The 13,364-nt window shown below is 33.0% G+C and overlaps 1 protein-coding gene across 1 annotated transcript; it reads right to left on the bottom strand.

Moving 5' to 3' along the window:
• Nucleotides 1-1,180: 1,180 nt before the first annotated feature.
• On the bottom strand, nt 1,181-9,334 carry LOC124355833. Its single transcript, XM_046806987.1, has 2 exons — nt 8,980-9,334; nt 1,181-1,463 (listed from the first exon to the last, which is right to left on the bottom strand). Exons 1-2 carry the CDS (start codon nt 9,332-9,334, stop codon nt 1,459-1,461), a joined length of 360 nt encoding a protein of 119 aa, XP_046662943.1. The 3' UTR covers nt 1,181-1,458.
• Between the last annotated feature and the right edge of the window lie 4,030 nt (nt 9,335-13,364).

The raw sequence follows: 13,364 nt of genomic DNA, 5'->3' as shown, positions 1-13,364 counted from the left end.
GTGTGTGTTTTGCTTAGATTTTTCCCTTCGGTTCTCCAATACACATATGTCAGTAGGTAGTATTGAACCTCGTAACCCCATAACTCGGAGCTCTGAGGTATCATAAGTTATTAATGGTGTATTGAGGTTATTAATAATCACATAATTATCATGAATCTCTTTGTACACTTTTATCCGTTTCTAATATTCCAGTAGCTAGATTAATTAATAAAATTTACGTTTTTAAATTATTTAGGATTACTTTTAACCACGCGATTTGTAGCGATTTGTTGCTTATTGACAGCAATATAAAATGAAACAAAAAGAGAATATTAATACGAAAATGAAGTAGATAAATTTGAATTTTAAAGGATCATAATGATGGATGCAAGTAGACACGTTACTGACCCTGTTTGATTCTCAAATGTGGATTATATCTGATGCCTCTAGTACTAGCACCTCTCTTAGTTATCTGCTACTCAAGGCTATATAGTTGTCTACAAGATCTCCATTGTTAGTCTGGACAAGCTTGAAGCTGTGTATTAAACTACGTACTAAAATACCACGTAGAGTAGTGCACCAAATGTTAGAGAAAAGTAGAATGCTCCCACATTTTTAAGTATTACACACTTAATTATGGAAGTGGTATTTCAACCACAACCAAGTAGATTTTAAGCATTTTATACCCACTTATTTCTGAAGTTTGGGTTCTTCTTAGGAGCGAAGTTAACTTAATGTATTAAGCCAGTCTGAAAAGGTAGTGGTGCATTTTAAACAATTTCCTCGTCATAATATTCAAGAGAAAGCTAAATTTACCAAATCATTTGAACAGTTCAATTAAAAAAAAAAAAAACGATAAACAGAGAATATAAAAAGTCACTAAAGTCATCTTTCATACAAGTAAGACAACCTTGTTGATCTTCAAATGCGAAGATCTGAAGACAACCTGATTCAATTTTAACCAGAAGCGTTAGCGGGTTTTATGGCAGGCTCTGTGAAAAGGAAGGCTTAGGGCCAATCCCCCACTGGGAGGGATAGAGGTAAGCCCTTTACACCGTATTGGTGCGTACACTGATCAACGCCCTCTCTGCCCTTTACCTAAAACCTTTTCACACTACTATATCTCGTCAGTTTTCAATTTACAGACCCCATGCGCGATAAATGGACATTTCAATTGTAAATAGAGAAGTACACGTTACAATTCTTTTTCACCTGGAGAAAACGTTAGAGTTTAAAAGAAATGAAGACAAATGCATATATAAATACAAACATGGAAATATATATAAAATATATATTAATTATTTTTTAATTTGCTTTAATTAACTAAAATTAGGTGCAAACGTGAGATCCAGTGGTGAAAGCGAGCCTGTCAGGAGCTGTTGATCGATTAGTAGTGCGAGTTGTCACCACCATGTCTGACGTGTCACATTTATTAGTTGAGTTCTTCAAAGCAGTGCCGACTCAACATTTGTCCCTTCTCTATACTGCAACCGTGGAATTCGTTAGATAATATACACAGGTAGGTATAATACTAACAGGCTGTAAACATCCTTGTGATTATCTATCAATGCATTTGTTTACACAGAGTGACGTTCGTGGTCCTCAGTGGTTTAGAGTTCTATTCTTAAAATATGTTTTACTAAGTACAATTTTAATTTAAAAGTTATTGGGAATGTTCTGTGGAATTTCTCTCAAAATTGGCGATGCTATTGATCATCCATACAGTCCTCACTTAAATGTTCGAAACAGCGTTCTACTCAAACCCAGCGTTTCAAGACCGCCTTGGTCTAAATATCTATCCCAAGGACAAAACCCCAGAGAAGCTACAGAAATGATAAACGGGACTTTACAGGACTATCTGCACGTGGAAAGACTCCTATCCAAGCGTATATCAAGGAGTTGGTGTAATTAACGGTCATTCAGGATTTTTTGTTCAGCCATTGTGAATTATAATATTTTTATCAGATTTTTACGGTTACGTTCCTCGAGACAAAAAATAAATAAAAATTGAGGAGCTTATATTCTTGAAAATTCTGGAAAATTATAGATAAATATATTTTTGTAAAGTACAAAAATACTTATATAAACGAAACAGCGACGTTGGTAATTGTTCAGGGTTTTTATGTGAGGTAATCCAATGAATTTCGGCTCCAAAAACGAATGAAGGCTTGGATTCTCTAGGATATTGTGAAACATCTGTCTCTAACTCCTAACTATATCCGAAATTACGCCAACATAATTTTATTTTATTTATTGTTTATGTAAAGACACACTATGGAGCATTAGAATTAAATCTACAATTTTCATACTGATTTGTCTCAATCTCTCAAGAGCGAGTCAATCTTGCCCAAAGAAACAATACATAATGTATTAATATTGTATTGAGTGTAGATCTATAATAAAGTTATCTATTTCCTTCGAAAAGGCTGGTATTGTTTGATTTCCTTTCATTACTCTTAGAGGCATTCAAGCTCAGATTAGTTCATAACAATGAATGCTTAATGCCTTACAAAAGTACATCTTCGTAGTGTATGAAAAAACTACTATTCTAGTTAAGCTATTTCAAATAAAAATCCAGATTTATTATCATACAATTTAAATAAAACTTAAATTTTGATTATAAAAATCACAGTAAACTACACATTTACTTTACATTTAAGCGAATTTTTACGTTTTACCTTAGTAATTAAAAAAGTAAGGTATTATTTAGTTTCCATGACATATGTAACTCCCAGAGATTTTGTTCCAGAATTAACTGCAAAAGTAGAATTGTACTCGGAGACTACAACAGTCTATCGACCGTCGAGGACATGAACAAACAGCGAATGTTAACAAGCACTGGAAGGTAGGGATCGTCCATTGATAATGGCATTGTCAGTATTGACTTGATTGAACTGGTTCAGCAAGCACATTACCACTCGCTGTTTTGTGTCTAAATATTAAAAGTACTGTAATGGGTTATTTTTAACCGAATCAATATAACAAGGAGGTATAATACTTATAACTATTCTATTTATACAAATATAATAATTTGCAAACGTGTTTGTTTGGCCGAATTTACGATGATTTTGCTGGGAAAAAAACATCAGATAATCAATTTCAGATAAAAAACAAAACTAGTTTAGAATTGATAATTTTTTTGTTGGCACAAAAGATTTTGAACCACGCAACACAAATAACGGTACACCACCAAGAGGGAAAATTATCCATTATCAAGACAGTTGATCACTACAGTGCACAGTAGCATTTTTTTTTCTAAATAAAGATAACAATTATAGGATGTTCGAGTTAAGTTAATATCAATTTAAATTATGTTAGTTCTGAATAATGTGCCGGTATTCTGGCTTCAAACCAAACATGTATTTAAGTAAATCCATAACCTAACCTTTTCCAATTGTAAAACTTCAAGTGCTGGCTTTTCGTTGTTGTTTATGAATGCACTTTATATCTATGTTTCTTACAAGAAACAATTAATTATTTTAATAGGTAATATTTTTTTCGCGTGTGATTTTTATTTAATTTTAGCCATAGATAATAAAGAAAATTTTTAAATATATTGCAAAATATGCTTTATTCACAATACTCTAATACAGGCATCGATTTGTTTAGATTCTTTTTATTTTTGAATTTTAATAATACACACATACCAATACAACGAAGACCTACCAAACAAATGCTTATAGATTATTATTATTCACCCAGCAGTTATTAAGCGTTCTAAAATACATTATTTAAGCACTGGTAGTTAAAAATACAACATTTAATTATCACAAATTTTTAAAACTGTTGATATTTTTACTCCTTTCTTTGTGAAAATTAGAGAACTATTAATTCGCTTTTCTGAGTTTTTCCACTATATCTTCTTTAGTTTAAATGCTCACAGCGTTCTTTCATACAGCTTATGTTTCAAATTTTAAGTTTATAAAAATTAATCAGATGGAAACATCATGAGGGTGTTTTAATTTCCTGACTTCTTCTTCTAGTCAGACGTTTTGCTGAGTATCCTGCTTCCTCAGAGAAAATAACAAAAGCAGGCTCAATAATGAATTTGCAACGTTGAATTTCGCAGCTGCCTTACTAGGATTGGCAGTTCCAAGTTCTTTGTATATATTTTATTTGCTGTCCAGTATTCAGAGACAATACTATGGGGAATGTGGGACACGAAAGTTTAAATAGGTTTCTAGGATTTGAAGTTTAGTATATGCAGTTTTTATCGTAAAAACTCATTGTTATTTTAAAATAAATACTGATATTGCGAATCACTTGAAATACTGCATTTGATAATAAAATTAAAAAGTACCTCATTTACTACAGAAACTATTGAAACACATCAAGTAATGCCGATAATATATATTCAATACTAGCTGTCACGTACGGCTTAAAGACGCGCGCTCTTTTCGAAATACCACTTAGTAAATTCACTTATGATGTAACATGATGCAGTCCTATGACATTTTTCAAATGTAAGTAGGTATACATCAGGGAGATATTTTTTCATTGTTCGTGGTTAAGAGTATCAAAACCTGACACTTCTATCATGTTTTGCACATGTTGCAGCATCTGTGGTTCAAACTAATAACTAAACCTTTCCAAAGTAACAGCTGAGTGTACCTTGTTGTCCCGATCAAGAAAATACAAATACATAGGCTTCGGAAACCTTCTTCCGATAAACGGATAAAAGTGTGTTTAATTATAACCGTTGTACTATACTTCCGGTCTACGATATTTCCAATGCCATAGCCTAGTAGAGTTTACTTTGTTGCCCCGATGAAAAAAATATAAATTCACAAATACAAACGTAAAAATGAGATGCCTATTAAGGTCAATGGGGCAGGCCTACCTACTAAGCCTATTAAGGTCAAGGAGGAAATCCTACCTACTTCCTATCTATTTCCGGTATAGAGAGGAAAACCTTCTAAGTTCATGCAACATTCCAAAATAATCGTTTGTATCTGTTGCGTTACAGAAGTCTTGTTTTTCTGACTGTAGACTGAGAAATAATAGATCGTTAAGGCATGCTACTGTTCATCTTTCTGTTTTTTACATAAGTCACTGTTAAAATTACGTATCAAAATGTCAAGTAAATGCCACCAGTTTATAGTATGTAATGTGAAAACATTCACGGCTTTGTTTGTTAATACCAGTTTTAACATGCTTTAAATAGTATTGTCAATGCATTAGATTGTTTTTAATTCGTCACTAGCGCAATCTGGAGTAAAAAATAGATATTAGTTTTGTCTTTTCTATCTGCATTACAGCATTTATCAAGCACTGTATACTTTATTTTATCAAACTTTAACTTAAACAGATGTTTCAGCTACTTTGTAGAACTTCAGTTGAAAGTATCACAAGCTGCTTAGTGTGAGTTAAATTTGGATCATAACTAAACAAATAAAACTAAACATTTTTCTGAATTCAAAAATATTCCAAGTAACTGTTTCCATCTTTATTTTTTATATAAACCTTCCTCTAATTTCAATGAATATTAAAACAAGAGTGTGTCGAATTGTTCCAGCTGTTCTCGAGATTAGCGCTTATCTACACATATAGCGATTCATTTCTATTTATAACATATACGGTCACTGGGCAATAACTACATATATGCTCAAAGACTTAACTGTATCTACTTAAATCTTAGAAACTGTTTAACAAAATGCTATACTATTTTGCATACACGTTCATATTACTTAAAACGTGCTCATAAATGTTTTGCTCTCCAAAACCACAAAGCCAAAGCAATGACATTTATTTTAGTAATTACATGAAATTATTTAGTTGTTTCAATGACAATAATATACTCAAACGACAATATCTATCTCAGAAGCATTTAAAACAATGGGCCCCGCCCCGCTAAAACGTTTGCCTACAGTGCTCGTATGATATTGTGAGATACCAGGCGTTCGAAGAAGCGGGCAATAACCAGTAAATAATATAGCTTACCAGTATTTACATATCCATTGCAGCATACCTAATTGAACTAATTGCTACCTTTTTTTATTTTCAAATAACGACACATTTGGTACTAACGAGGGGTATTGATAGTACTAGACAATACTGTTCATCTCTCACTGTGATATCGTGAAAGTTAGTGAAATACTATCTACCTTTATTAAATTAGGAATTGCAGACTTCATTTTATAATGTTCGATCGCCTACCGCAGTGAATTGTTATGTAGTGTAGAGACAGATTGTTCTCTCACTGATATAGGAAACGCTATGGATACGTCAGTTGTTAAAGATAATTCTGTCAGTACACCTGTTCAGTACTGCGAACTTCTGGGCTTGATATAGCAACACAGAAGTCCACTAATTTAAGAAATTCCCAGAATTATCTTGCTGTTCAAATTGTCACACCTGCTATTGTTTTTAATAGTATAGGTCGGATGCAGCCAAATTAAATGAGACAAATGTATAGGATATTTTCCAATTATATTGATATCAGAGACCTATGGAAATTACTCGCAGGCCAAATAAAGAGTCTTGATCGTAATCCTAAATCCCGAACTAGGGTAGTGAAAAATGAAATTTGAAGGTAAGAGTATTCCAAATTATCTCTGACCACATGAAGTTCATTTTGCTGTTTACTTAGGGATCCACTTACTTTTTTTTAGAAATTTCAAATTTCTAAGCCTATTTTTGAGACCATCAATTAAAGATTGTATCGGTGACTGATCTCATGGACCTTTATGATGGACTCACCTCAATTTAGGAAAGGATTTCAGATAGAGGTATTGTTTGGGATCTTGAGTATCCACACCTTGAGCAGTGGTCCTGTATTGTATAGATCACTCATTTCTAGAGTATATATGGTCATAAATAATCACGTTAAAAATATACCGAAACCGAATCTGAATTTATATTCTTAAGGCTTTAAGCTGATGGGCCTGTTGCAGCCACCTTAATTAGCTTGCGAAAATGGGATTTAAAATGGTTCTTAGACAGGTTTTGAAATATCTAAAAAGCATGACAGTTGTTTCCAATGACATCCTTTTTCGGAGCCTAGATTGAGAGTTCATGTTCAATGGTTTCATTTGGAATAAAACTTTAGCTGCAAGTGTCTGTATGTAAATATTAAATTTAGGATATTTTGCCAAACGAAACTAAGCTGAAAAGAAGAGGTCTGACTTGCTCAAAAGGTTATGTTATACTGTATAACTAATCAGATTTTTTAATTATCAGCGGTGCATCTGAGTTGTTTACTCCAAGACCTCCAGTGGTAACCGGATGGATAGTTTTTAACTGGCTCCTCACCCACGCCGCATTCAACTGCTTTGACATCCTGATCACCTATCGAAATGGAACAGATTCAAACAGACGGTTTTGATTTCATTTTCCTATTATTGATGTATGACAGACACCATTCTATCTACATTTTGTTATATAAAAGCAGACAGCATTATATTTTTTAAGCATTAATTAATCACGAGAGTAATAGAAGATACTTCATTTTAACCTTGTCAACCAAGACGTAGTGGGTTACTTTATGGTCATCAACATAATTTAAAGAATGAAATATACAATAATTATATTATGTGCAAACAAAAAAAGTAACTAAAATTAAAATTATCAAAACATGGTGAACAAATATTTTAAAATGTATCAATCACGTATAATATTACATACATTTGAACACGCACGCCAATTGGTTTTAAAGAGCAAAATTCCACATGGACTCACTTGGTAACATCAGGTAACTTGACAAAAAACTTATAAATTTGAAAACAATATATGGAAGAAATATTTAGTTCATGTCATCGGTATTTATTAATTATTGACTGTTTGTTTACTTTTGTGTGTATTGTGTTCTTTTATATTTTATAAAATTATGCGCCTGAAGACGGTTTTTACGGAAATATAGTCAATGTTATAAAAACGATGTTATTTATTAAAATATGTGTGTGTGTGTGTGTGTGTGTGTGTGTGTGTGTGTGTGTGTGTGTAAGTTTTGAAATAATATTATCAATCCGGTATGCCAGCGTAATAATAATTGTAAAGGTTGGTTTAAGAAGTATGTTGTTTAGTATTGTATTTTTAAAAGCCTAGCCTATACAATTGCATGTCCAGGAGTATATTTTTCTTACGATACACTAATAATAACGACTTATCTGCTGTCACATACATATTTCTCATCAAAACCAAGACAGTTATATGTTATTAATGGTGCACGATGTGTTTATTATGTATTTTGTTGTGATTTACAACATACAATGTAGGAAAATATCACTTTCTATTTTTTCCATGTAACAGGTTAAATTTTATTTCTTTTTTAAATGAAGCATATTACAAATACCAAAAATTGACAAGTCTATCAAAGGAATAAAAAAAGAAGCCTACGCATAAAATGAATGTTGGCATCCCTAGCGATTAAAATAACTCATTTGTTACTGCATTAATTATACATATTGCTTAAAAACCCATTTAGGTACCAATAAGCTATATTTATTATACATGCTTTTCTTAACTAAACGTGGAAAGATTTATCTATGTTCCGTCCAGGTAGTAAATGAATACAAAATGTACTGGGTTAAACGTGGTAATACCTTTTTTAACGAATCAGCCGTAAATAGATCGTTTTATTAAAAAGATTAGTGCCTTAAAGGTTTGGAAAATTGGAGGATGAACGTCATGAAAATACTAATATGTAAATCAAAACCCATCATTTGACAAATACAGCGAACATAAAACAAAAATAAGTTCAGAATTATCGCTATCTAAAACAAAATGACCCTGATAGAATTAAATTTAAAGGGCTGAATTAGTACCGAGATAACCTGTAGTCCCCCTACATACAAGAAAGGACACGTCAAGCCATTTCTCCTGCGACCTTTGCAGGACGTTGTATGATTTCTGGAGGTTAAGTAAAAAAAAAACAAGACGAGGTAAATTAGGAGAGGGTTGTATGATCTTAACTTCACCAGTCCTAAGGTCTCAGGAAAGACATTTTGCACCTTTGCTTTATCTCTATTAGATCGGGTGGGACTGAAGTATTTTTGTACTCACCGAAAGAAATGAGTCCACTGTTGAGCATGGAGAGCTTGATAGTGTTGGGGATGCTGACGAGGGAAACGCTCGCCGTTTGTTTCTTCTTCTTCGGTTTGTCGACATATCTGGAGGATGACCTGGAGCGTTGCTTGCGGTGGCTCCCGGCGCCCGCGGTGGTGCTCGTGCGTCCTGACAGCTTGACGGGCGGGCGGCAGCGGCGGCGGTGGCGGCAAGGCTGACGGCAAGCGACACACGACACTCCGCACAGTCGCCGCGCTCTCACTGACTGAGTGGCGGCATCGCGACGGCGGCGGCGGCGGTGTCGGCGGTGGTGAGGAGGCGCCCCAGGTGCGCGCGCACCCCATCCCGTCATGTTTGGCTCTACTCTTTCCTCTGTGGAATTTTTAAATATAATTGGTTCTACTGTATTCGCATGTAGTAATTACAGGCAATGCGAAACATATGTCATCCAGAACATCACGAGTTTCACAAGTAAGTTATAACATATGTGTATATTATACAATAAATTGTCAAACTCTTACTATAAATGTATTTTATTCATTCTTTCATTCACGCAGCACGCTGAATTCTAAGCGTGGATATGAAAAGGTTATTTTATAGTTGAGTCACAATCTGATTATAAAGCGCTCTGTGATCATCAGTTAATTTATTCCTTCATTCAAGACAACTTTAATTTTCTTTAGCGTAAAGTACATTTCCAGTAAAATACTGTTCTCCTGAATAATTAAAAATACTATTTTACACGTAGCCTATAATTTCGAATTGGATGCTAATTAACAGTTCCTAATTCACATAGTTTCACTTATACACAGTCCTTTTACATTGTCGCACTTAGTACCTTACTACCGTACATTCCGGTAAAATTTAATGGTATACTTCTAATTAACCAGGAGAGGTATTTCACTTTTCTCATTATAAATGAAACATTACAGATAAATATTAAAACCATTAAAGATGATTAAATCTTAATTGCATATTAAAACGTTTTATGTTGTAAACTAATTTCAATTACAATTGGCTGTAAACCAACTGTATTCAAGTGAATAGAGACCCGGCTCTGTGGCATGTAGCGTGTAGCGTTCATACGGGGTAGTAGTCAGCAACAGGTGGCGCGACAACCAAACAAACCGCAAACACGATCGAGTTTACGTAATTCGGACGGTTTCAGTGAACCCAAACCACTCGTACAAGTCATTTTAAACTCATTTCATGTGTTTGGCTGTGCTGCGTTTACTTTATTCCTCAGTTCTGATGTTGAGCTGCTATTTGTTTAACCAAACTAAACACGATTTAGAATGATTATTACACAAGGTGCGCTTTATTATATAAATATTATTTATAATATAACTATTTTATTTTTATATTTATTCCACTTACAGATTGGGTCGACATTATTTCAATAAACGAGTACTAATTTAATTCTGCCTTGGTTTGAAAAACGCCATATTTGCTGGTGATATGCTAAGGAAAACCTTAAATACCGGTAACCTTCAACTTTCCTAAGGAAAAAATATTGCCCTACAACAATCGCCAAAGTTTATTGTTTAAAACGTACACTGCAAAGAATGAGTTTGAATGGCAATATTCTCTCCACGTACAGTAAATTTTTTGCTCGCATGGAAAGTATTACTATAAAGTAGTCCTAAAATTTGTATCAATATGTAATGTTGCAATATTTACGCACTACCTCATTTACATCTGTATGTAGTCTAAAATTCTTTTAAAGTTAAAAGATATGTTAAGTTACTCGTAATTACTTATCAATAAGTTATAAATAATTTTACAAAACTGGTTTATTGGGTGGGAATTTGTCCATGTATGTTTCAAATTATGTTGTTACCCTGCCATGTTTAAATCGCTAGTTATAAACAAAAACTGTAAACGGGAAATATTTTTTGTTTTAAGAAGATATTTAATTAAATGAGCCATTAATTGCTGTTTAATATTTAGGTTTTAGCGTTTTTGTAGTATTCTTGTATTTTGAACATTTGTAAAAGTTGTAAAACTCAATTTAAAGTGCCCCTACAACACAGTTCTTGATGATCGGTAATAATTTGTTATCATCGTATATTATAGTAACAATAACATACTTACTTTAAAAAATTTTTGACACCCTGTAAATTCTGTGTAATTTTTATTTTCTCCGCAATTTTCAACGTAACGAGACATTTAAAACTATGCATCACACAATTATGTTTATATTTTAATATACTTCAAAATTATCTTCAACCTACAAATTGGTACTTTGGACCAAATTAGGGGTTAGCATATAAGAAAGGTGGTAGTTACTTGGTATGATCACTGGTAGTCTACCTCACTGTGTATAATGAAGTCACATTCCTATTTAAAAAACATAAAGTGTTTGATGTTACGAAATTGATTGAATTAGCGCAGATTAGATTAGGTAGAATTGGTATATTACTATGAAGTTTAGTTTAAAATTAAGAGGATTTCCAGTCACCAGTAATGCACTAGGGCTTTGCGATGAGGAGTACACGTCAAGGTTAAATTATATATTAGCAACTTTAACTATTGCTTCTAAGGGATGCTTTGTCATTCGGTAAAGGTTTTCGATTACGACTCTCCTTGTTGAACTTTGCGAATTTCCGGGCTTAGTGCTCCAAAAACGATAAACTTGCGACCATGACAATCTCATAAAACTCAGCGTCTATGATTAATAGCACTCCAAATAATATCACCTTTAGACCAAAAATGTTTTATTAATGAGACGTGAATAAATGGCTGATCCATACTAGCACAAGAGCAATGCGAGTTATGTTACAAGTAGTAGTTAGACAAGATATAACACGTAAGTTAAGACATTTACAATGTCTCTATTAAAACTTCATATTCCACGCTAAATTTATTTCAATGGTAGTTTATATTCTTTTTACTATGAAGTATACTTTCGAAAATTGTTCATCGTCAACTTAACTTAAAAGTTACTTCAGACATTCTTCGGAATATTTGTTTTTTTTTAGATTCCAGTTTTGTCTAGAATTACTCCCTTAGTCATATTAGAAGATGTTAAGTTCTGTGTGGTCTTAATCTAAAATATGTATACATTAATTTTCTACAGTTTAATTCCAAACAAAAATGCATTTATAAAGCACAAATAAAAGTACTATTATTATTTATTTAGTCTTTCAAACAAAATAAATAATACATTTTCTGCAAAATATGCTACATTTGTAATAGTGTTGCTTTATAACCCGCTTGTCTCCTTCCATCCTTCGAAAAATTTACCTACCAACAAATTTAATTCAATATTTTATTTATAAATGCATTCACTTGCAAGGAAAATACAGACAATATTTGCCGAAATATGACAATGCTCCCTATTTTCGTAGTCACTATAGATAAAATACTACACAAAACTGTCGTTTGAACCTTTAATGAGAGGGTGACAATAGTTATTTTGATCTAATATTACTACAGAAACAATATCAGTTAGGGTAAAATACTTTCTCAACCAAAAGTTTTTCTTTATTTTGTACACATGTATTTTTTATATTGAATATATTACATATAAATGTTTTCCATAGACAAGAATCTCGCCTCACATGTTTTTCATCCGGTCATTATTGTAACAGTTTTATCCTTCATTCCGATGGAGTAGTGATACTCTAACAATTAGTTAGGTCTAGGGAAGATTTCTAATTAAGCATGGGGAAAACTGATAACGAAGTGGGAAATGCAGGTCTTCAATTACCAGATAACAACTGGCGGCTACAGTACTGAGGCTACAGACGCCTGTGACGTCACATGACGCCGTCGCGGCGCCCTACACGCGCCGTCTATTGTACGAACGTGCACCCCATCCCTGGCCACACGTGCTGCACCCTAACCATTCCTGTAAGCATTCCCTGTTTGACCTATTTGTCTCTGTACACCTATTGACCTACAAACACGATTTTAGAAGGGCTTGGTGTAAATAGCATTGAACATGTTTAAGGAAATGGAAGTAAGATACGGAAACATTCCATATAATTCATCCATTTTCGGTCCAGCAAAGTAAGATAGAATCTTCCAACCCAATTTTACTACCGTATTCACTTGTGTCTACATCTTGTGTGGGAAATCTATCAAATAATTAACAATGTATTATTTGAGAAGAAAAAATAATATTTGAGTAACTACAAAAGGCTTGTTAATTTAATTCATATACGACAACTCTCTATAGCTAATTTCGTTAACCCTTACCCTGAGGAAGGGTTAAAATCCTGTCGTACTATATAATTTTTGCACAATTCATTTAGATAATTGAAAAATTTAAAACAAATTTATTTCTAACTATATAAGTAGTTCTAGAAACAAAATATATGTGTAATTATATTATATATTTGTAATATTTGTAATAATAATTGTATTTATGGATTTAA

The sequence above is a fragment of the Homalodisca vitripennis genome, chromosome 2 (genome assembly GCF_021130785.1).
Source record: "Homalodisca vitripennis isolate AUS2020 chromosome 2, UT_GWSS_2.1, whole genome shotgun sequence".
Taxonomy (NCBI): Eukaryota; Metazoa; Arthropoda; class Insecta; order Hemiptera; family Cicadellidae; genus Homalodisca; species Homalodisca vitripennis.
This window is presented reverse-complemented; position numbering and strand designations above follow the sequence as displayed.

Bases quoted from the DNA above. Each gene is read 5' to 3' on its own strand.
- LOC124355833 (XM_046806987.1), bottom strand. From the start codon at position 9,334: ATGACGGGATGGGGTGCGCGCGCACCTGGGGCGCCTCCTCACCACCGC.